The sequence below is a fragment of the Zingiber officinale genome, chromosome 5B (assembly GCF_018446385.1).
Source record: "Zingiber officinale cultivar Zhangliang chromosome 5B, Zo_v1.1, whole genome shotgun sequence".
Lineage (NCBI taxonomy): Eukaryota > Viridiplantae > Streptophyta > Magnoliopsida > Zingiberales > Zingiberaceae > Zingiber > Zingiber officinale.
In genome coordinates, this window is record NC_055995.1 from 136368624 (window position 1) to 136394764 (window position 26141).

The 26141-nt window shown below is 37.6% G+C and overlaps 1 protein-coding gene across 1 annotated transcript; it reads right to left on the minus strand.

Moving 5' to 3' along the window:
- Positions 1-23091: 23091 nt before the first annotated feature.
- LOC121986230 (cinnamoyl-CoA reductase 1-like) lies at positions 23092-24678 on the minus strand. Its single transcript, XM_042540096.1, has 5 exons — positions 24505-24678; positions 24260-24414; positions 23969-24157; positions 23512-23873; positions 23092-23302 (listed from the first exon to the last, which is right to left on the minus strand). Exons 1-5 carry the CDS (start codon positions 24638-24640, stop codon positions 23134-23136), a joined length of 1011 nt encoding a protein of 336 aa, XP_042396030.1. The 5' UTR covers positions 24641-24678; the 3' UTR covers positions 23092-23133.
- Between the last annotated feature and the right edge of the window lie 1463 nt (positions 24679-26141).

A 26141-nucleotide genomic window follows, 5' to 3' on the forward strand; every position in this document is an offset into this window, starting at 1 on the left:
GTCTCTGAGATTAATCTGGTAAAATTTGAATCTGAATTATTCTCTTACAAACAAAAGGACAAAAGAAACTTGTGCTCCAACCAAGATGCAAATTAGCCACTTATACATAATTGTGACTACTCACACAATGTCACTAGATTATAAATTGACTACTTGAACACACATGGAACTAGTGTAACGAGTAAGAGATTAACTTTTTCTCACATGTTCTGCTTAAAATTCTTCATTAATTATAGTTTATCATTTTTAACTTTTTAAATTCCACTACGTACATAAATATAATATATTAATGGTACAGAATAGTGTGGTTAAGTTTAATAACTGCAATTATATTATGTGTTCCCTCATAATTAATTAAGTGAACATTAATGCTGATGATGCTGGGCAGGGTAGGCCTTTGACTTTTAGGGGTGCTTAGGCGAAAAGAAAAAAATAATCCCTATAGAAAAAAAATACTTACTTACAATTTAAATATAATTTAATAGAGAAATTTGAAAATTAATATATTTTATTTAAAATATGGTAAATTTCATATAAAATATATTTCTCAATATTCTTAAAAAAAGTGCAACGCCATATAAAATATGTTAGGACCGTTGGGTGATTAGAAGAGGTGTTGAATAGTCCTGCACAAAAATAGAACAAAACGAATTATTATCGGACTTAAAAGAACACTTGCATAAGCGATAAATAAAAGAAACTGAAAGACAGAGACTCAGAGAGTTTTACTTGGTTACAACCGGGGAGGTTGTTAATCTAAGAAAATGATGCGCATTAATTTTTCTTCAAGCGTAGAAGTCTCTTTGCAGCAATGAAAGCTCAGAAGGAAGAAGCTAAACAAAACAGAAAAACTCACAAGTGTTGTATCAAGAATTACTTATTGTTATCTAGCTTCTAAACCAAGGTTGTATTTATAGTCTTGGTTGGAGCGCTAGAAGCGTTCCATGCGCTTGGAGTGGGATAGAATTCTATCCCTGACACAATGGTCAGCATCCACGTCGAAGTGCCCGGACCCGTTCCGGGCGCCCAGACTCATTCCAGTCACACGGACTCCGAAGACTCATTCCAGGCACACGAACTCCCAGCGCGCGGACTCCGGGCACCCGGAATGGGTTCGGGTCGTCTGCTCCGGTGCTGCTCGCTTCGGTCCAGGTCTTCCGTTTTGGCACTGCTTGCTTGGGTGATTTCAGCCATCCAGAATAGGACTCACCCGAACCCAACTTCCGGCCTTCTCGAGCAACCTTCAGCTCCGACTTCTCGTCCCTCGGAAACGTCGCGCGCCTCCTTCTCGTCCACCCGCTTACCCTTCCGCAGCACCTCGTTCTTCAGACGCATTGAGCCTGTCGGCTCTCTCTCGTGTCATCCTTCTCGCTAGCTGTGTCTTTTGCTCGACTTCTTGTGCTCCTAAACTCCTGCACACTTAGACATAAGGTTAAACACAACAAGACCTAACTTAACTTGTTTGATCACATCAAAACAACCTTGGGGTACCAACAATCTTCCCCCTTTTGATGTGAGCAACCCAGGTTAAGTTAGGGTAAACAAATATAAAATAAAAGCAATAAATTTGTAATTCAAGTGCAAATTTTAATTTACCTCCTCCTAGACTTAATCTTCCCTTCTCCCCCTTTGATCACATAAAAAATGGAGTAAAAAAATCTAAGGGTTACTTTTATAAAATGCCGATTTTCAAATAATTTTTATCAAGATTTTGAAAATATTGAAAATAATTTTGATAACATTAAAAATGCAATAACTTTTAGAAAAAAAATTCTAAGTAAATTTTTTTTTAAAGAAACAATCACTAATTTCCTCAGTTAAATAAATTTTGTAGAAATTTTGGTAAAGTAAATCTGATACCAATAAAACTGTAAGTCTTAAAAAAAAAATTCAAGCTAGAAAAAATTTCTAAGTTTTTTTAAAAAAATTTGTGCAACAAATAAAATACATTTTGACAAAGCAAAGTTTATAAAATAACTTAAAAACTTTAAGTTAAACAGATTAAAAAAAAATGTGAAAATTTTTCTAAGTTAAACTTATTTGCATAGAAAAATTTATGAATTTTCCAAAAAAAAATTGAGTAACTATTCAAAACATTATCTAATTTCAATTTTAATGCTCTATTAGTTAGTTAATTAAACATTTTATTTTAATATTTGACTTCCAGGCTATAGCGAGACACTAGACATTCTTGGTTATTGGATCATCAACCACTTCTAGACAAAGCTGTTAGAATGTATACTAAAAGCCTAGCTTTTGGTATAAAACATTTATCTAGAAATAAGAATCACATTGATCAAATGTCTACATTTGTGATAAATGTAGTTGTTCAATTAATTTATATTGTAGATAACATGGTGTGTGGTGTCACACACAGAAGATCATGTTATCAGTACCTTATAAATTATTAACAGTAGCTCACGACCATGATGGAAAGGAACAAACCATTGGAAGGTCATAGTGTAATTAGATATTAGTTTATCTTAACTATATAATTACACTAGTACACTAAGAGTGTATTGAGTAGGACCATTAGAGGTCGTTTCTTTTATACTGACTTTATAAAGGAACAAAGACCTCAGTTATTATGGAAGTGTGTGCTCTTAATCCTAATATAATAACAAGCACATATATTTGATATTTATTTCTTTAATTTATCAATGGGTGAGATTTAGTTCGATGAATCAATAAGCCCGATAAGTTGGGAAATGATATCACTTATAGTGTGTGTTTTTGATTATAGAAGGAAACTGTGTCCTAGTAATCTAGGTTGAGAATGTCCCCAAGAAGAGCTCATAAGGATTGTCATATTAAACCCTGCAGGTAGACTTAAGTCCGACATGATGATGAAGTTGAGTGGTACTACTCTTGGAGCTAGATATTAATTAAGTGAGTTGTCAGTAACTTACTTAATTAGTGGACATTTGTTATCTTAAACACAGGGAGACTAACACACTCATGATAAGAAGGAGCCCAAAATGTAATTTGGAATTGGTGCGGTAGTTCAATAATAGTTCTCTAGTGGAATGAATTATTATTGATAAAATTAAGTTATGTGTTCGGGGTGAGCACGGGATGCTTAATTTTATCGGGATACCAAAACAAATTCCTCCTCTCGGTCCCTATAGTAGCCTCTAGTATATAGAGATTTATACCCACCGCATACCCACCTTCTTGTTAGAGTGTATACTAAAAGCCTAGCTTTTGGTATAAATATTTATCTAGAAATAAGAATCACATTGGTCAAATGTCTACATTTATGATAAATGTAGTTGTTCAATTAATTTATATTGCAGATAACATGGTGTGTGGTGTCACACGCAGAAGATCATGTTATCGGTTTCCTTATAAATTATAAACAGTAGCTCACGACTAAAATGGAAAGGAACAAACCATTGGAAGGTCGTAGTGTAATTATGTATTAGTTTATCTTAACTATATAATTACACTAGTACACTTGGAGTGTATTGAGTAGGACCATTAGAGGTCGTTTCTTTTATACTGACTTTATAAAGAAACAAAGACCTCAGTTATTATGGAAGTGTGCGCTCTTAATCCTAATATAATAACAAGCACATATATTTGATATTTATTTCTTTAATTTATCTATGGGTAAGATTTAGTTCGATGAATCAATAAGCCCGATAAGTTGGGAAATGATATCACTTATAGTGTGTGTTGTTGATTATAGAAGGAAACTGTGTCCTAGTGATCTAGGTTGAGAATGTCCTCAAGAGGAGCTCATAAGGATTGTCATGTTAAACCCTGCAGGTGGACATAGTCCGACATGACGATGAAGTTGAGTGGTACTACTCTTGGAGCTAGATATTAATTAAGTGAGTTGTCAGTAACTTACTTAATTAGTGGACATTTGTTATCTTAAACACAGGGAGACTAACACACTCATAATAAGAAGGAGCCCAAAATGTAATTTGGGATTGGTGCGGTAGTTCAATAATAGTTCTTTAGTGGAATGAATTATTATTGATGAAATTAAGTTGTGTGTTCGGGGCGAACACGGGATGCTTAATTTCATCGGGAGACCAAAACCAATTCCTCCTCTCGGTCCCTATCATAGCCTCTAGTATATAGAGATTTATACCCACCGCATACCCACCTTCTTACCCATCCAATGGGGCCGGCCAAGCTAGCTTGGAATCCAAGCTAGGGCCGGCCAAGTCCAAGTGGATGAGCCATGTAGGTGGTGGGCCAAAGCATGGGTCCCAAGCTTAGGTGGCCGGCCACTAGAATATTAAAAAGGATTTTTATTAAAATTATTTCTTATGTGGATATTATGATTTTAAAAGAGAGTTTTAAAAATTAAAAATTTCCTTTTATAACTTTCTACAAAAGATTAAGAAAAGAGATTAATCTCTTTCCTTATTTGTAGATTAAAAGGATGGTTTTAATTTTTGGTAAAAACTTTCCTTATTTGTAAATCATCTACATGTTTAAAAGAGAGTTTAAAATTTGAAATCTTTCCTTATTTGTTGATTAAAGGAGGATTTTAAATTTTAAGAAAACTTTCAATTTTAATCATGTTCATGATTTAAAAGAGAGTTTAAAATTAAATATTCTCTTTTATAAGTTTCTACAAAAGATTAAGAAAAGATTTGATATCTTTCCTTATTTGTAGATTAAAAGAGATTTTAATTTTTAGAGATAACTTTCTTTTTATCCACATGTTTAAAAGAAATATTTTAATTTATAAAATTCCTTTTTATTAACCACCATGAAGGAAAAATTATTTGAGAAATTTTATAAATTTCCGAAAGCAAATTAGGAAGTTTTAATTCTTGTGTGAATTAAAATTTCCTTGATTTGTGGAATGGTGTGGCCGGCCATTGTATTTGTAAAAAGGAAATTATTTTTAATTAAATAAAATTTTCTTTTTCATGACAAAATAATTAAGGAAGTTTTTAATTAAATTTCCTTATTTGCCAAGACCAAGGATTATAAAAGAGGGGGTAGAGGTGCCTTCATGGGTGATCAACTCTATTATTCTTCTCCTCTCTTTTCCTCCTTGGTGGCCGGCCCTAGCTTCTTCCTCTTCTCTTCTTCTTATGGCCGGCGGCAACCTCTCTTGGAGCTCTTGATGGTGGCCGGTTCTAGCTAGGAGAAGAAGGAGAGAAAGGTGGTTTTGTTTCTTGCATCTCTTGGAGCTTGGTGGTGGTGGCCGGACCTCTACTTCTCTTGGAGAATTGTGGTGGCCAAAACTTGTAAGGAAGAAGAAGATGCTTGGTGGTTCTCATCTCGGAAGATCGTTGTCCACACAACGTCCGAGGTTAGAAGAGGAATACGGTAGAAGATCAAGAGGTCTTTTAGAAGGTATAACTAGTAATTTTTCCTTTCCGCATCATGCTAGTTATTTATGGAAATAATACCAAATACAAGAGGCTTACGATTCTAGAATTTCGAATATGTTTTTCGATGTTGTGTTCTTTTGTTTTTTCTTTTCCTTGTGATTTGATTGTTCTTTTCGGTTAACCTAAAGTTATTTTAGGAAATTAAATATTACCTTTCTATAAAAGGTTTTGTCTAGTCGGTGGTGGTTGCTCCCATATCCAAGAAGGCCATGTGCCTCGCCACGTCAGTACTGGGAACCAATTATGGAAATTAATATTTAATGGAATTAATAACTTAAGGTGATTTGGGTCGAACGTGTTAAGTTCTGCAGGAGACCCAAGTCAAAACCTAAAAGAACGAATAGATTAAGTTTTGGATCAAACGTGTTAAGTTCCGCAGGCGATCCAAAATTTAATTTAAAAGAACACATGGTAGCTAGGAAAAGGTTCAGACCTTTGTACAAAATTTTTGTACAGTGGAACCTCTAGGTTTTCCGAGTAGCAACCAACACTTCTTACCCATCCAATGGGGCCGGCCAAGCTAGCTTAGAACCCAAGCTAGGGCCGGCCAAGACCAAGTGGATGAGTCATGTAGGTGGCCGGCCAAAGCTTGGGTCCCAAGCTTAGGTGGTCGGCCACTAGAATATTAAAAAGGATTTTTATTAAAATTATTTCTTATGTGGATATCATGATTTTAAAAGAGAGTTTAAAAATTAAAAATTTCCTTTTATAGCTTTCTACAAAAGATTAAAAGAAGAGATTAATCTCTTTCCTTATTTGTAGTTTAAAAGGATGGTTTTAATTTTTGGTAAAAACTTTCCTAATTTGTAAATCATCTACATGTTTAAAAGAGAGTTTAAAATTTAAAATCTTTCCTTATTTGTTGATTAAATGAGGATTTTAAATTTTAAGAAACTTTCCTTTTTAACCATGTTCATGATTTAAAAGAGAGTTTAAAAATTAAATATTCTCTTTTATAAGTTTCTACAAGAGATTAAGAAAAGATTTGATATCTTTCCTTATTTGTAGATTAAAAGAGATTTTAATTTTTAGAGATAACTTTCTTTTTATCCACATGTTTAAATGAAAGATTTTAATTTATAAAATTTCCTTTTTATTAACCAATCATGAAGGGATGAAAATTATTGGAGAAATTTTTTATAAATTTCTAGAGACAAATTAGGAAGTTTTAATTAATTAAAACTTTCCTTGTTTGTAGCTTTAATATGGCCGGCCATATGAATTGATGAGAAGAAAATTATTTTTAATTAAATAAATTTTCTTTTTCAATGGCAAAAGAATTAAGGAAGTTTTTATTAAATTTTCCTTATTTGCCAAGACCAAGGATTATAAAAGAGGGGGTAGAGGAGGCTTCATAGTGAAGAACTCTATTCTATTTTTCCTCTCTTTTCTCCTTGGGTGTGGCCGGCCCTTTCTTTCCTCTCCTCTCCTTTGTGTGGCCGAAACCTTCTCATGGTAGAGATAGCTTTGGTGGCCGGATCTAAGAAGGAGAAGAAGGAGAGAAAAGAAGCCTCTTTTCTAGCATCCCTTGGAACATGGTGGTGGTGGCCGAACCTCTTCATCCTAGGAGAAGTTTTGATGGCCGAAACTTGTAAGGAAGAAGAAGGTGCTTGGTGGTTCTCATCTCGTTAGATCGTTGCCCACACAACGTCCGAGGTTAGAAGAGGAATACGGTAGAAGATCATGAGGTCTTTCTAAAAGGTATAACTAGTAATTTTTCTTTCCGCATCATACTAGTTATTTTTGGAAATAATACTAAATACAAGAGGCATACGATTCTAGTGTTTCGAATTTGTTTTCGATATAGTGTTCTTTTGTTTTTCTTTTCCTTGTGATTTGATTGTTCTTTTCGGTTGACCTAAAGTTATTTTAGGAAATTAAATATTAGCTTTCCTTAAAAGGTTTTGTCTAGTTGGTGGTGGTTGCTCCCATATCCAAGAAGGCCATGTGCCTCGCCACGTCAGTACTGGGAACCAATTTTGGAAATTAATATTTAATGAAATTAATAACTTAGGTGATTTGGATCAAACGTGTTAAGTTCCGCAGGAGATCCAAGTTAAAACCTAAAAGAACAAATAGATTAAGTTTTGGATCAAACGTGTTAAGTTCCGCAGGCGATCCAAAATTTAATTTAAAAGAACACATGGTAGCTAGGAAAAGGTTCAGACCTTTGTACAAAATTTTTGTACAGTGGAACCTCTAGGTTTTCCGAGTAGCAACCAACAATTGGTATCAGAGCTAGGGTTTTGCCTCTGTGTATTTGGTATTAGTTTAATTATGCACATGTCATACATAATTTAGGCAGGTTAATAGTAGGATGTGCTAACTTTGTGGATGTAGGATCCAACTATTATGACTTATAGTTATTATGTGTGTGATTGGACCCTTGGATATGTCAAGGGCATTTTATTGTGTGTGCATGATTGTATTATAAAATACAGCAGGAGCTGTATTTAGTTTTATTAAGATTTTATTTTTGATCTAGTTACATGTACATTCCTTTTATGGAATATAGGATCGATGGATGTAAATTTTATTTTATGTTCGATCTAGTTTACATGTACATTCATTCGAGGAATATAGGATCAAAATGTAAAATTCTATTTATGTCGCGGATCGAATCTTGCAAAGCGTGGAACCTTCTAAGGACCAGAGGCGCAGCGGAACTAGGAGCAAGATGGATGCGACAGCTAGACCCGGTGGTAGTGGCCAAATATGGCAGCAGCTTGGGATGACAACACACGGAGGACAACAAGAGACAAAAGCCATAATAGTTGAAAATTAGATTTTTCTATTTATTGCTTTTATATTGTGCTGTGTGTGCATGTTAGTTACATATTTAGTAGGCTAGCATAGTTAAAATTCCTCATTTATAAATAACTAAGTGGGAGAGGGATTTTTAAGTAAATCCCATGGTCTCCATTACTGGTTTGTAAGTGATGCAAACAAGCTTGCGCGTTGTCTCTGAGTGTCCTCCTCCATAACGGATGAGCTTGTTTGTGGATCACTAGAACAGACTTCCATTTTTGGATGACTATACGAAGTTAATTAAGAGCGTGTGATCTTCCCCAACGGAAGGGGCATAATCTTATTAATGGACTTAGTGTCAAGTAATGGTATACACTTAGACACATCTAATAGTATCATCTCCATCGGAGTCACTGCTATTATTTGTGTGACCAAATGATACCAACTATTAATTTTATTTGTCAAAAAGTTAGGTTGACAAGATAATAAAATTAATGGGTTAAAACCCTCATTTTACAAATGTTGAATTTGTATACGTCCACACTAACGTGGCATGCAAAATTCACGGTGTTTGAGGTGTTGGTGAATTTAAATAATATTGTTTGAGGAATCAATATTTTTTTTTAAATTAAAAAGTTTTTGATCAAATATTTGATCAAAGACAGATCAACTATTAATTTTATTCGTCATAAAGTAAAGTTGACGAGATAATAAAATTAATGAATAAAATCTCCTCTTCGAGTTTGTATACGTCCACACTATCGTGGCATACAAAATTCATGGGGATTTTTAAGGAGTTGATCTTGACCAAGTATTTTTGTGATTCTTAGGATTTAAAATGTTTGTCAATCCCCTAGTAGTCATACTATAAGAAAGACTTAGTAATCCCAATTGTAATGATTGGAAATAGGACTTGGACATTAAGGTAAACTGTCTTCTTAGAACTAAGAACAATATAGGTGTATTTACTTCATTAGTTGAAACATGTTTAGTGGTGTTATCTACCAGAACCTGGAATGTAGATACAGATGCCATTAATCATGTCCACAATTCGTTGCAGGGTTCCAGGAAACCCGACAACTAAATGAAAATTAAAACACTGTCTACATGGGCACTACTATAAAAATGGTAGTTGTTGCAGTGGGAGATGTTTATCTTTTGATAAGAATAAAACATGGATTTTTGAGTAATTGTCTTTACGCACCAAGTTTAGAAAGAACTAGTTTTCAGTTTCTAAACTATTCAAAGAACTTGATATTCTGCCTCTTTTAATAACAAAGTTGTTATTAAGAAAAAGAGGGAAGTTATCTGTTTTGGTACGTTGGTTGGCAATTTATAAATCCAATAACTCTCACGATGCAACAAATGGAAATTAGTAACACATCTTCTAACTTTAAGAGAAAGTAACCTTCGAAAATGAACCAATTATATCTTTGGCTTCTAAGGCTAGGTTATATTAACTTGAGTAGGATTCATTGGTAGCTGATGAACTTTTGGGTTCATTAGTAGTGGAAATCTTTCCAACCTACGAGTCTTACTTGGAAGGAAAAATAACCAAGAATCTTTTAAGTCTAAGGGGTATGGAGTCAAAGATATATTGGAATTGGTTCATTCTGATTTGTGTGATCCTATGAGCATCCAGGCAAGAGGTTGTTTCAAATATTTCATCTATTTTATAGACAAATATTTGAGATACGGATATATTTACTTGATGTGCCGCAAGTCTAAGTGCTTTGATTAGTTCAAAGAGTACGAGGCTGATGTGAAGAAACGACAAAGTAAAAGTATCAAGACACTACGGTAAGATCGTAGTGGCAAGTACCTCTTGGGAGAATTTAGGAGTCATTTATCAGAAGTAGGGATTCAATCCAAACTAACTGCATCTGGTACACTCCAACAGAATGGTGTAGGAAAAGGAAGGTATAGGACTCTTATGGAAATAAGTAGATTGATGAGTTATTTAGAATATTACCAAAATCATTTTAAGGATATACTCTGGAAACGGAAGTGAATATAGTACCTTCCAAAGACAGAACTCTCTACTCATATAGAATTGCTGAATAGGCATAAGCCTATTCGGATTCGGGTAGTCCAGCACATATGCAGAAGAGAGACAATGATAAGTTGGACAGGAATTCACTTGTTTGTGGGTTATCCTAGAGAAATGAAAGTAGGTTTATAGTCTTAAAAATCAGAAGGTCATTGTTAGCATCAATGATCGATTTTTAGAAAAGGACTATGTAATAAACCATGTGCCCATAAGAAAATTTGTTCTTAAGGAAATAATAAAAAGCATGTCTAATCTAGTACCAACTGTACAAGATGAGATACCACAAGGAAACTGCAACACGTATCACAAATGATACACAATTGCAGAAAGTGCCTTGTCGTAGTGGGAGGGTTGTTAGGCAACCTAAAAAGATTCATGTTTTGGGAGAGTTTTTGGACTCGATCCCTAGAGGACATGAACCTGATCTCCGGACATATGACGAAACACTCCAAGATAAAGATGCAACATCTTGGCAAAGAGTAATGAATAACAGAATTAGAATATATGTATTCTAATAAAATCTGGAAGCTTGTAGAACTACCAAATAGTGTAAAAGCCTTTGGGTGTAAAAAGGTCTATAATAGGAAAAGAGGGATAGAAAGGAAGGTAGTAACTTTCAAAGCAAGGCTTGATGAAAAAGGAAACTTTTTCACTGGTAGCCATGCTTAAGTCTATCCGGATTCTTTAATCTATTTGGTGAGTGGATGTCAAGACAGCATTCCTTAATGGAAGTCTTGATGAAAGCATCCATATAAAGCAACCAGAAGGGTTCATTGCAAAGGGCTAAGAGCATCTTGTGTGCAAGCTCAATCAGTCTATGGACTGAGGCAAAGCTTCAAGGTCTTGGAACATCCGGTTTATCAAAGTAATCCAGACCTATGGATTTATTAAGTAAACGGATAAGTCTTGTGTATACAAAAGGTGTGATGGAAACGTGGTGGTATTTCTTGTACTATACGAAGATAACATTTTTGGTAGTTGGAAACAATATCAAAATGTTGTCAGAAGTAAGGGTATGGTTGTCCAAATAATTTGATATAAAGGACTTAGGAGAATATATATATTTTTGAGATCAAAGTAATAAGGGATTGAAAGAAAAAATATATTTTACTTATCCCAAGCTTGATACATCGGAAAATCCTTGCTCGTTTTAAGCATGCAAAACTCCTCAAAAGGTTTCTTACCTTTTAATCATGGAGTGACTTTATCTAAAGAGATGTCTCCGATGACATCAAAGGAGATTGAGGACATGTAGGCAGTTCTTTATGCTTCGGCAGTTAGATAACCTAATGTATGCTATGCACGAGATCAGAAATCTGTTTTGCCAAGGGAATAGTTAGCAGATATCAAAGTAACCCTAGACAAGGACATTGGACTGCAGTAAAGCATATATTAAAGTACCTTAGAGGCGCTAGAGATTATATGCTAGCTTACAAGGCAGTTAATTTGGTCCCTGTGGGTTACACGGATTTTGACTTCCAATCAGATAGGGACAATAATAAGTCGATCTCGGGGTTTTGTGCTTACTTTAGGAGAAAAAGTCATAACTATGGAAGAGTGATAAGCATAGGTGTTTTTCTGGACTCCACCATAGAAGCTGAGTATATGGCAAGCCTCTGAGGTAGCCATAAAAGCTGAATGACTTAATTACCTCAAGATAGACTTAGATATGATTTCTAATTTGTCCAAAGATTATTACAATTTATTGTAATAATAATGGTGCAGTAACAAACTCGAAGAAACCATGAGTCTATAAGGCAAGTAAACACAATAGAGCGTAAGTACTACCCAATACGAGAAATTGTATAACGAGGAGAAGTTGTTGCCGCCTAGATTGCATCAGATGATAACCTAAGGTCCTTAAGGCAAGAGCTTTTTGAAAGGCATGGGAATCAGATGTATGGCAGCAGATATGACAGCTTAGTCTTTTAGTATAAGTGGGAGATTGTTAGAATGTATACTAAAAGCCTAGCTTTTGGTATAAAACATTTATCTAGAAATAAGAATCACATTGATCAAATGTCTACATTTGTGATAAATGTAGTTGTTCAATTAATTTATATTGTAGATAACATGGTGTGTGGTGTCACACACAGAAGATCATGTTATCAGTACCTTATAAATTATTAACAGTAGCTCACGACCATGATGGAAAGGAACAAACCATTGGAAGGTCATAGTGTAATTAGATATTAGTTTATCTTAACTATATAATTACACTAGTACACTAAGAGTGTATTGAGTAGGACCATTAGAGGTCGTTTCTTTTATACTGACTTTATAAAGGAACAAAGACCTCAGTTATTATGGAAGTGTGTGCTCTTAATCCTAATATAATAACAAGCACATATATTTGATATTTATTTCTTTAATTTATCAATGGGTGAGATTTAGTTCGATGAATCAATAAGCCCGATAAGTTGGGAAATGATATCACTTATAGTGTGTGTTGTTGATTATAGAAGGAAATTGTGTCCTAGTAATCTAGGTTGAGAATGTCCCCAAGAGAAGCTCATAAGGATTGTCATGTTAAACCCTGCAGGTGGACTTAAGTCCGACATGATGATGAAGTTGAGTGGTACTACTCTTGGAGCTAGATATTAATTAAGTGAGTTGTCAGTAACTTACTTAATTAGTGGACATTTGTTATCTTAAACACAGGGAGACTAACACACTCATGATAAGAAGGAGCCCAAAATGTAATTTGGGATTGGTGCGGTAGTTCAATAATAGTTCTCTAGTGGAATGAATTATTATTGATAAAATTAAGTTGTGTGTTCGGGGCGAGCACGGGATGCTTAATTTTATCGGGAGACCAAAACAAATTCCTCCTCTCGGTCCCTATCGTAGACTCTAGTATATAGAGATTTATACCCACCGCATACCCACCTTCTTACCCATCCAATGGAGCCGGCCAAGCTAGCTTAGAACCCAAGCTAGGGCCGGCCAAGACCAAGTGGATGAGCCATGTAGGTGGCCGGCCAAAGCTTGGGTCCCAAGCTTAGGTGGCCGGCCACTAGAATATTAAAAAGGATTTTTATTAAAATTATTTCTTATGTGGATATCATGATTTTAAAAGAGAGTTTAAAAATTAAAAATTTCCTTTTATAGCTTTCTACAAAAGATTAAAAGAAGAGATTAATCTCTTTCCTTATTTGTAGTTTAAAAGGATGGTTTTAATTTTTGGTAAAAACTTTCCTAATTTGTAAATCATCTACATGTTTAAAAGAGAGTTTAAAATTTAAAATCTTTCCTTATTTGTTGATTAAATGAGGATTTTAAATTTTAAGAAACTTTCCTTTTTAACCATGTTCATGATTTAAAAGAGAGTTTAAAAATTAAATATTCTCTTTTATAAGTTTCTACAAGAGATTAAGAAAAGATTTGATATCTTTCCTTATTTGTAGATTAAAAGAGATTTTAATTTTTAGAGATAACTTTCTTTTTATCCACATGTTTAAATGAAAGATTTTAATTTATAAAATTTCCTTTTTATTAACCAATCATGAAGGGATGAAAATTATTGGAGAAATTTTTTATAAATTTCTAGAGACAAATTAGGAAGTTTTAATTAATTAAAACTCTCCTTGTTTGTAGCTTTAATATGGCCGGCCATATGAATTGATGAGAAGAAAATTATTTTTAATTAAATAAATTTTCTTTTTCAATGGCAAAAGAATTAAGGAAGTTTTTATTAAATTTTCCTTATTTGCCAAGACCAAGGATTATAAAAGAGGGGGTAGAGGAGGCTTCATAGTGAATAACTCTATTCTATTTTTCCTCTCTTTTCTCCTTGGGTGTGGCCGGCCCTTTCTTTCCTCTCCTCTCCTTTGTGTGGCCGAAACCTTCTCATGGTGGAGATAGCTTTGGTGGCCGGATCTAAGAAGGAGAAGAAGGAGAGAAAAGAAGCCTCTTTTCTAGCATCCCTTGGAGCATGGTGGTGGTGGCCGAACCTCTTCATCCTAGGAGAAGTTTTGATGGCCGAAACTTGTAAGGAAGAAGAAGGTGCTTGGTGGTTCTCATCTCGGAAGATTGTTTGGACATGCTTCTTTTCTTTGTCCTTATCCTTGTTCCTTAACTTAGAGCAGTTGTCTTTAATGTGTCATTCTTCGTTGCAGTTGTAGCATCTGATTGTCCTTTTCTTTCTACCCTGCGAATGGTTAGTTTTTCTTGATTTAAATAAATTTTTAAAACGTCTTACCATCATTACCATTTCATTGTCATCGAGAGAGGATTCTGACTCATGTTCGTCTCTCGTTGCCTTAAAGGCGATGTTGTACTTTGGCTCCTTCGTACCTGCACATCTTTATTCATGCACTTCAAAATTTGAAAATAATTCTTCTAAGGTAATATATTCTAAGTCCTTAGAGATATAGAAGACATCTACTAGTGATGGCCATTTTGTATTTCTAGGGAATGCATTAAGAGCGTACCTTAGTGAATCTCGGTTGCTTAACTTTTCTCCGAGATTCGAAAGTCTAGTGATAAGCTCCTTAATCTTCGAGTGGAGTTGTGCAATCATTTCATCTTCTTTAAATCGTAGGTTGGTGAGCTGGTTGCAAAGTAAGTCCCGTCTCGTGAGCTTGGCTTCGGACGTGCCCTCGTGTAGCTCAAGAAACTTCTCCCAAATCTCCTTTGCTGAGTTGTAGGTGTCGATCCCGTTGACTTCTTGTGGCGGAAGCATGCTCAGCAAATGGAACTCTGCTTTGTCATTTGCCATGTAGTCAGCCTGCTCCTTCGTCCACTGATATTCCTCCTTACCCTCGGGTGCTACAAAATCGAACTTCATTATTAAAAGTAATTCAAAGTCGGTTTTAAAGAATATCTGCATTCATTTTTTCCAGCTAGCGAACTCCCCCTCGAACTTCGGTGGGTATATGCTCTGTTCGGTCATTGATTAGGTGCTTTGATTGGCGGTTAGTCCTCCTGAAGCGTCCTGGCTTTGATACCACTTGTAAGGACCATTGGCCGGTTAAAAGGGGGGTTGAATAGCCCTACACAAAAATAGAACAAAACAAACCCTTCTCAGACTTAAAAGAACACTTGCATAAACGATAAATAAAAGAAACTGAAAGACAGAGACTTAGAGAGTTTTACTTGACTACAACTGGAGATGTTGTTAATTTAAGGAAATGATGTGTACTAATTTCTCCTTCAGACGAAGAAGCCTCTTTACAGCAATAAAAGCTTAGAAATGAAGAATCTAAACAAAACAAAAAGGCTCACAAGTGTTGTATCAAGAATTGCTTGTTGTTATCTAGCTTCTGGACCAAGGTTGTATTTTTAGCCTTAGTTAGGGCTCCTGGAAGCGTTTCAGGTGTCTGGAGTGGGATAGAATTCTATCCCTGACACAACGGTCAACATTCACGTCGAAGTGGATAAAAATAAGGTTACGGGCGCCCGGACCCTAAAAGTCAATAGTGTTGACTTTTTTCGGTCCGGGCCCTCTGGTCCAGTGCTGCTCGCTTCGGTCTGGGTCTTTCGCTCCGGTTCCGCTTGCTTTGGTGATTTCTGTTAGAACCTTCGGATAGCGGCTAGAGAGGGGGTGTGAATAGCCGACCTCAAATTATCGTTTCTTCCTACAATTTAGGTTAGCGCAGCGGAAATACAATGTAGAAACAAAAGTGGAGAAGATCAAACCTTAAACACGATGATGTAACGAGGTTCGGAGATGATACTCCTACTCCTCGGCGTGTCCGTAAGGTGGACGAAGCCTATCAATCCGTCGGTGGATGAGACCCCGAAAAACCGGCTAATAAGAACTCCTTCTGGGTGGAGAAACCTCACCACAATCTCTTTTGCAACAGCAATAAAGGAGTACAAGAAATAAAGCAAGAAACAATGGATAATATGAATATAAATACACTCTACCAAGTTTGCTTGCATTCTTCTCGTCGACTGGAGTCCGTTGATGAAGCAGCAACTTCACGGATGATGCCAACAGCAGCTGATCAACCAATCGACGGAAGCTCACACGAAGCTTCAGCAAAGCTCAAATCGCAGTAAAGAGGAAGAGCAAGAACTGTAGTCAGCAAGCGTTCTCTTCCTTCTTCTACTGTAGCGGCCTTATATCCTGCACCTGCGAAGAAGACAAAGAAGAGTCCAGAAATCTAGCCGTTGAGTCACAACGGCTAAGCCTGGACCGATCAGGCTCCATCCTGATCGGTCCAGGAGGACCCTGATCGGTCCACAAACCGATCAGGCATCGGTCCTGTATCCCTGATCGGTCTGTGGACCGATCAGGATACAGGTGGATCGGTCCACAGACCGATCCCCCCTTCTCTGAATCCCCTCGCTTCCTCAGATAACATCGCTTCCTGATCGTTTCCTGATCGGTCTGGTGACCGATCAGATACCTTACAGTGAGCCACTGTTTGGTTACTGATCGGTCACCAGACCGATCAGATAACCCATAGTATCACTGGATCGGTCTGCAGACCGATCCAATTTCCAACCTTAAACCTAAAGCCTTCCCGGTCTAGAGAACGAGCTACCGAGCCCTCTCTGATCTAGTCCGGAGAACGAGCTACCGAGCCCTCTCCGACTTCCTCATCCGGTCCAGAGAACGAGCTCCCGAGCCCTCTCTGACCTAGTCCGGAGAACGAGCTACCGAGCCCTCTCCGACTTCCACGTTCGGTCCAGAGAACGAGCTCCCGAGCCCTCTCTGACCTAGTCTGGAGAACAAGCTACCGAGCCCTCTCCAACTTCGTCCGGTCCAGAGAACGAGCTCCCGAGCCCTCTCTGACCTATTCCAGAGAACGAGCTACCGATCCCTCTCCGACTTCGTCCGGTCTAGAGAACGAGCTCCCGAGCCCTCTCTGACCTAGTCCGGAGAACGAGCTACCGAGCCCTCTCCGACTTCCATGTCCGGTCCAGAGAACGAGCTCCCGAGCCCTCTCTGACCTAGTCCGGAGAACGAGCTACCCAGCCCTCTCCGACTTTGTCCGGTCCAGAGAACGAGCTCCCGAGCCCTCTCTGACCTAGTCCGGAGAACGAGCTACCCAGCCCTCTCCGACTCCATCCAGTTCAGAGAACGAGCTACCGAGCCCTCTCTGACTTACCATGCCAAGCTTCCATACTTGGACTTTTCCCCGTGCCAAGCTCCCTGCTTGGTCTTTTCCCGTGCCAAGCTCCCTGCTTGGACTTTTCTGTGCCAAGTCTCCATACTTGGACTTTTCCGTGCCAAGTCTCCATACTCGGGCTTTTCCCGTGCCAAGCTCCCTGCTTGGACTTTTCCGTGCCAAGTCTCCATACTTGGACTTTTCCGTGCCAAGTCTCCATACTTGGACTTTTCCCGTGCCAAGCTCCCTGCTTGGACTTTTCCGTGCCAAGTCTCCATACTTGGACTTTACCCGAATCAGGTCAACTCAAGTCGGGTCAACCAGGTCAACCTTGACCAAAGGTTGCACCCACAATCTCCCAAGTTTGTATTTTTGTCAAACATCAAGATACAACTTTTCTATCCTCGTCAAACATCAAAATACAACTTCTCTATTCTTGTCAAACATCAAAATATACCTCGAGTCAGGTCAACTCGAGTCGGGTCAACTAGGTCAACCTTGACCTAAGGTTGCACCAACAATTTCGACCATCCGGAATAGAACTCACCCGAACCCAACTTTCAACCTTCTCGAGCAACCTTCCACTCCGGCTTCTCGTCCCTCGGAAACGCCGGGCGCCTCCTTCTCGTCCGCCCGCGTACTCTTCCGCAGCACCTCATCTTTCAGATGCACCGAGCCCGTCGATTTTCTCCCATGTCGTCCTTCTCGCTAGTTGCGTCTTTTGCTCGACTTCTCGTGCTCCTAAGCTCTTACACACTTAGACACAAGGTTAAACACAACAGGACCTAACTTAACTTGTTTGATCACATCAAAATAGTTGGATCGCGGTGGCCAGCTAGAAGGGGGGGTTGGATAACCCTACAAAAATAAAGACCAACCCTTCTCGGACTTCTTAAACTAACACTTGCATAATAATTAAATAAACAAAAACTAAAAGAAGATGTACAAGGATATTTACTTGGTTACAACCGGGAAGGTTGTTAATCCAAGGAAGTTTGTTGCACTAGTATCTTCTTCAGACGGAGAAGTCTCTTACAGCAGTGAAAGCGCAAAAAGAAAGAAGCTACACTAACAGGGAAGCGCACAAGTGTTGAATACACAGTTTCTTGTTCGTTTTCTAGCTTCTGGACCAAGGCTGTATTTATAGCCTTGGTCGGGGCGCCTGGAAGGGTTCTACGCGCCTGGGAGGGGATAAAATTTTATTCCTTCGCAACGAATCGTGTTTGATGTGATCCTGGAAAAAAAGTCAACTCTGGGCGCTCGGAATGATTCCGGGCGCCCCAGGTTGTTCCGGGCGCCTCAGACTGTTCCCGGCGCCTTGGACTGTTCCGAGCGCCTCCGATTGTTCCGGGCGCCCCGGGTGGGCAAAGTCAACCTCGTTGACTTTTTCAGCTCGGGTCTTCCGCTCTGGCTCAATTCACCTCAGTCCGGGTCTTCGGCTCGCTTGGGTGATCTCGGCCATCCGGAATAGGGCTCACCCGAACCCAACTTCCGGCCTTCTCAAGCAGGCTTCCACTCCGGCTTCTCGTCCCACGCAATTGTCGCGTGTTTCCTTCTCATCCGCCAGCGTACTCATCCACAGCTCTTCGTCCCTCGGTCGCACCCCTTGCCGACCTTCTCGCTAGATGCGTCTCTTGCTCCCCGAGCAATCTTCCGCTCCGGCTTCTCATCCCTCGGAAACACCGCACGCTTCCTTCTCGTCCGCATCGTCCCTCAGACGCACTCTCCCGTGTCGTCCTTATCGCTAGCTACGTCTTCCGCTCAACTCCCTGTGCTCCTAAGCTCTTGTACACTTAGACACAAGGTTAAAATACCACAGGATCTAACTTAACTTGTTGATCACACCATAACAACCTTGGGGTTCCAACAATCTCCTCATTTTTGATGTGAGCAACCCAAGTTAAGATAGGGTAAATAGACATAAACATAGAATAACTAATATTGCAATAAATTGCAAAAAAGATAGAAAAAAATTGTAGGTCTACCTCCCCTAGACTTATACTTTTCCTTCTCCCCCTTTGATCACATAAAAAATAGGATTCCAAGAAAAAATCTAAGGGTTAAAACTTAGAAAATGTTGAAAATTATTTCGATGAATTTTTTGAAGACTTTTCTAAGTGAATGAAAATTTAAACAACATTTATAAGTAAAAAAACAATATTTAGCAAAAATTATTTTTGAAAATTTTCTAAAACAAATTGAGTAGCTCTTTAAAGCATTATTCAATTTCAAATTAATGTTTTTTCAGTTAGTTAATTAAATTTTTTATTTCCATACTTGGCTTCCAGACAGTGGCGAGGCACTAGGTCTTCTTGGTTATTGGAGTAACAACCACTTTCTTAGACAAAGTCGCATAAAAAATTAAATGTTTAATTTTCTCGCTGAAAATGCTAAGTCTGAGTTTTTAATTTAGATCAAATTCTCTAATATTGTGATATTTAAATTTCTATTTGAGTTTATCATAATTTCTCAGATCTAAAATAGGGAATTTTGAACATGCAAAAAATTATATAATCTGTATTTGTTCCTCTAACATGTCATTTTCTATTTTTAGCTTGTCTAAATCCTTTAATCGACAAGTTGTTGCTAGAATTTCTTTTATTTCACTATTCTTTGTTTTATTTTGAATTTCTAATTCACAAAAATGTTTCGATAATATAAATTCTAACTCACAAAAATCATTTGATAATTTATTGATCGAATTAAGTAATTGTTCAGGAGATGAAAACCATACCTGACTTACCTTGTCGGCTGTTGATTCTCCCCCTGTTGAGCTGCTTTCTCCCGACGTTGCTCCCCCTTCATCGATACTCTCGATGTTTTTTGAGGAAAAGTTGATTGCGTCTTCTGGTAGATACTTGGCGTTGAGTGTTGTTCCGACAATTTCCTCCGTCTCAGATTCTTCTAACGGTGGTTCGGTGTCCATCAAGGATCTGGATTCGACTTCAAGTGGTTCTTCGTAGAGCTTCAAGAACTTTTCTCAAAGTTCTTTTCCACTTTTGTATTTTCCGACTCTGTCGAGATCCTCGACAGGTAGTACACTCAAAAGGCAAGACTCAGCCTTATCGTTTGTTATGAATTCGTCGCACTGCTCGTAAGTCCATTGATGCTCCTTAAGTTTTTCTCCTTCTTTTCTTTTAGGCATCTCAAAGTCATAGGCCATTATTAATAACAAATTAAAATCGGTTTTAAATTAAACCTCCATCCGTCGCTTCCAAAACGCGAATTCCCCCTCGAACGTTGGTGGATAGATGTTAGCTCCGACCATCTCATTGCTTTAGTCGGCGGTTAGTCCTCCTGATGCGTCCTGACTCTGATACCACTTGTTGGAACGCGGCGGCCGGCTAGAAGGGGGGTTGGAGAGCCCTACAAAAATAAAGATCAACCCTTCTCAGACTTCTTAAACTAACACTTGCATAGTAATTAAATAAACAGAAAGTAAAAGAAGAGGCACAAAGATATTTACTTGGTTATAACTGGAGAGGTTGTTAATCCAAGGAAGTTTGTCGCACTAGTATCTCCTTCAGGCGGAGAAACCTCTTACAACAGTGAAAGCGCAAAAAGAAAGAAGCTACACTAACAGGGAAGCACACAAGTGTTGAATACACAGTTTCTTGTTCGTTTTTCTAGCTTCTGGACCAATGCTGTATTTATAGCCTTGGTAGGGGCGCCTGGAAGGGTTTTACGCGCCTGGGAGAGGATAAAATTTTATCCCTTCACAACGGATCGCGTTAAACGCGATCCTGGTCAAAAAGTCAACTCCGAACGCCCGGAATAGTTCTGGACGCCCCGAGCTATTCCGGGCGCCCCAGGTGGGGAAAGTCAATCTCGTTGACTTTTTCAACCGGGGTCTTCTGCTCCGACTCCGTTCGCCTCAGTCCGGGTCTTCCGCTTGCTTGGGTGATCTCGGTCATCCGGAATAGGGCTCACCCGAACCCAACTTTCGGCCTTCTCGAGCAGGCTTCCGCTTCGACTTCTCGTCCCTCAGAATTGTCGCGTGCTTCCTTCTCGTCCGCCAACGTACTCATCCACATCTCTTCTTCCCTCGGTCGCACCCCGTGCCGACCTTCTCGCTAGTTGCGTCTCTTGCTCCCCGAGCAATCTTCCGCTCCAGCTTCTCGTCCCTCGGAAACACCGCACGCTTCCTTCTCGTCCGCCAATGTACTCTTCCGCAGCGCCTCGTCCCTCAGACGCACTCTCCCGTGCCGTCCTTCTCGCCAGCTGCGTCTTCCGCTTGACTCCCTGTGCTCCTAAGCTCCTGCACACTTAGACACAAGGTTAAAATACCACAAGATCTAATTTAACTTATTGATCACATCAAAATAATCTTGGGGTTCTAACAAAAATAACCTTGGGGTACCAACAAAATATGTTTCCTAAGTTTCTCCAAAAAGTGTAATACCTACAAATACAAAAAAAAAGTATGAAATAATCATTGAAAAAAATCTATATCTTCTAGCATTTTAAGAAGCAAAATCATCAATAAGGTCTTCAAAATTAAGTTTTTCTAATACCCCATTTTCGATACATATAATTGTCAAGCCATTTACATTCAAATCATTATCATCATTTTCTCTCAATTCTTCTTGCTCATTTGTTACATGATTAGAGCATCCGCAACGCTAATGCGTTATAATATTCACCATCTCATCAAAAGATATGGGGTCCACTGTCACATATTCATTATAACAACATATCTCTTTTACTCGCATCCCTTTTAACATTAATATGAGCCCCACCATCCACTTATTCATCTCTTTTATTAGTTTTTTAAATAATATTAAAAAATTTATAATTTAAAAAAGAAAAAGAAAATATTAAAAAATTAAGAGAGAGAGTGTTCAAAGGTGTTCAAACCTTTGAACACCCTCTCTCCTCTCTCTTGTGAGTCGGCATTATAATGCTCACTCACAATGGAGAGGGGGTGTTAAATGGGTGTTATAACACCCCATTGTGGGTGCTCTTATAATCATCATTTTCTCTCAATTCTTTCTGCTTATTGATTGCATAATCATTTAATTCTTCTTGATTACTCGATTACTGCTTATTTATTGCATGATCATTTAGTTATTCTTAATTTTTTTCTTGTAATTCATCAACTGAATATTTAATTAAGAGTTAGCTTTAAAAAATTTACGGAGAACACCTTTATCAGTTTTAATAATATGTTCCACTCTTTTTCTTTTATTTTTTTCTGGCTCCAAGATTGATATTTTTTTGAAAATATGTTGGTACTATAAATTTTAAGTGTAAAAATAAAACACAGAAAACCAGCCATAAAACTAACAATGAAACAAATACAAGTAGTGAAAATAATAGTCAAAGAATAATAAAGTCTGGTTTGTACTTGAAGCAATCGATATAATTTATTCTATGATAATTAAATTGGAATAATTTATTTAAACTCTTTCAAATCTATAAGAAAAATTATAAAATATTAACTCCAATACAATATTAAAAATTAATATTGAATATTAACAATAAAAAATATAGATAAGTAGGTAATTTAAGTTTTAAGTTTATATATCGATGAATGATTATATTGATGAAATTAAAGTTTTAATTAGGAAATAAAATTTTCTAATTTAATTAGAAGAGATTTAAAAGAGAAGAAGGGAGGAAATTAGTATTCAAGATTTATACTTTACTTTTTAAAATATTATGACTTATGTAAATAAATTTATGAAGAAAAAAAATTATACAAAAATTGTACAAGAAATAAAATTGATCATTTATCATCGTCATTAGCTTTTCTTTTATAGAAATCTTCTAAATTATATATATATATATATATATTAAAATTTTTATTAAAATAATTTAATTATATATAATATATATTATATATACATGTCAAATTTAAGGTCCCTAAAAATTCAAAGCCCTTAGCCGTAGGCCCCGGTGATGTGTCTTAGAGCCGGCCATGATGCTTAGTGACAGGGAGATGACCCTTCTCTTGCAGGCTCTTGACAGTTTCATACAAGCTCTGCCTCACTGGCCTGAACTCCACACCGAGCTGTTTCAGGGGCTGATTTGAGAAGTTATAGGGCTTCTTTCGTGGATTAATCTCATCAGAGCATCTGCAGCAGAAGAACACAACAAATTAAAAGCCTAAATATAAAAACAGACGGACTTTCAATGATCAACAACAGTAATCTTATTGGTGCTGACCAAGAGCGTGCAAGATCGAGGCAGTGTGTTCAGAAATATTTAAATTCCAGATTTTATTTTTAAATGTTTTTTGATGGTTAGATGAACTTAAGAAATTACAAATAATTTGAATGATTACTTGTTTGGGACGGGGTACTCAGGGAAGAGCTTGGTGAGGGCGCGGACGACGTCCTCGCGGTGGAGGATGCGTTCGGCGCAGATGAACCGCTTTCCGGCGGCGGAAGAGGAGGCGGCTTCGAAGATGCGGAGGTGCGCCACCGCGACGTCGCGGACGTCCACGTAACCTTGCACCGCGTTGACGAAATGCCTCACCGAGCCGTCGAGGTACTTGAGGATGTGCGCCGCGCTGGCGTTAACCTGCTGCTGAAGCAGCGGGCCCAGAACCATCACCGGGTTGACCACCGACAGCTCCACCCCCTTCTCCCGCGCCACCTCCCACGCCGTCTGCTCCGCCACCGTCTTCCCGTAACAGTACCAATTCTGCTCATTTTCAAACACAAAACTTATTTATTTATTTACATGCTCAAAAGTTTGATTTTGATTTTGATTTTGGAGCTAATGAATCAGCGGATTTCCTTGGTGTTCTTGCAGAACTCGAGATCGCTCCAGCAACGCTCGTCGACGACCACCTCCGGGCCACGGTGGGGGTCCATGATGACGGCGCCGATCGAGGAGGTGAACACCAAGCGGCGAACGGTGCCGGCCTCCGCCGCCGCATTGATCACGTTCCTCGTGCCTCTCACCGCCGGCTCCAATACTTGCTCCTTCCAAGTTCCATATCCAAAACAGAGCTCTTCATCAGTTTCCCTTTTCCCCCAAAAAAAATTCTCGAGAATAATTGACACAAACGTGCAATCGTAGCTTACAGGGTCATCGGTGACCGGACATGCGATGTGGAAGACGCCGTGACAGCCATGAATAGCTTCTAACAGAGCATCGTAGTCAAGCAGATCAGCCTTGCTGAGAGTAAACCGCTCCGCCGCGCCTTCCATCGCCTTCAAATGGTCATTCTTGGAATCATCTACAACATCCAGAAATAAAAATTTAGATTTTGAGCTAAACGCAGATGAATGATCAACGTCACTATCGCTCAAATACTGAATCTTTTCACCTGGATTTTTCACAGTGCCTTTCACAGTGTATCCCTTCTCCAGCAGAAGCTTCACCAGCCACGACGCGATGAAGCCGCCTGCCCCGGTGACGCACACCGTCTGCCCGTTGCTGGTCTCCGGCGCCACGACAACCATTCTTTAGTGGCTAGTTAAGAAAAAACGTGGGATCAGAAAGGAGGAGGGCTTAGTGAGACGCAAAGCAAACAAGGAACGCGAGATTTATAGGACGAGAAAATTGGAATTGCTGCCATTGGCGGGGAGGAGAATGTGGAAGATTACAATTAATAAACAAACTGTTTTTTTTTTTTTTTAATAAGTATGGGCAAGAATCAAAAGCGTTAGCCTTATTTTTCTGTTATCATCTTTGAGTTTTTATTGCCTTTTAACACGTTTAAAATATTATAATTTTTTATTTGAATTTAAGACGATGCAGTAACCTATCAAATCAAAATTTATTCAAAAATATATATTTATTACTCGATATAACAGGTAACGACTTAATCTTAAATTAAAAAATATCATTTAAAACTTTCTCCTATACTTCAAAGAATTATAATCCTATTTATTAATGTTATTTTTCATATTTTAACCATTATGAAACTATAATTATTATCATAATAACAATTATGAAATTATAACTGCTATAATTATAAATTATAATTGTTATAGTTGGAGCTATGAAATCATCGCTATTATGATTATTATTGTAATTGTAATTTATATGAAAAATATAGATGGGATAATAATTGAAATCGTATCGAAGAATAGTTGGCATGAGAAACTATTAATAAAAAATTAAAATGAAATATCCCTTCAACTATTATTTTTTAAAGAAGAAAGTAAATTGCTTGTGTGAATTTCTTAACAAAAGTCAATTTCCATTTAATTTCATTAATTAATCGATATCTTTGTCTTAATTTAAAAACATTAATTAGGAGTTAGGACAGCGACTAAGTAATGTACTTGCTTTGAGTTCTCATTGTCTCCTAACAAAATTAATTAAATAAAACACTGATAAGAAAATTTAACAAGAGACATTCTCTTACAATTTCTTTTTTTTTTTTAATAAAGCACAACATTTTTATTCCACGTTTCCAAATAAATTATGTATTAAATTTCACAATAATAAACTAATTAATGATGGATAACTTCTGTTGGGGTAAATTGTCGAATTCAATTATAAAAAAGATGATGGGACCATACAAACAAAATAATTGTCTCAGAAAATCCCTTCATTCTCACACTTGATATAATTTGTCCAGTCGAGACGGTAAGATCATTATCTTGAATTTTTTCTTTGCAAAACTTTTTCGATGACAATAACACCATTTCTCGATAAAATAGGATAGTTGAATTTTAAACGTAGCAAGTGGCCATTAAATTTCAAGCAAAACTTATGGGGATGAAATTAGTATTCTAATCTTACTAAAATATATAGATACATCATTAAACTCTTCTTCTGACTATGCTAATCAATTACACTGCGATAGTTATAGATACGTCTCTTCTGGTTAGGTCTATAGCACTCATCATCGCATATCAAGAAATTGATGGGTATTAATCCAACATGACTTAGATACGATCATAATTTTTATGTCAGAACTCGAAGTCAGATGAGGCCACATATTTAGATTTT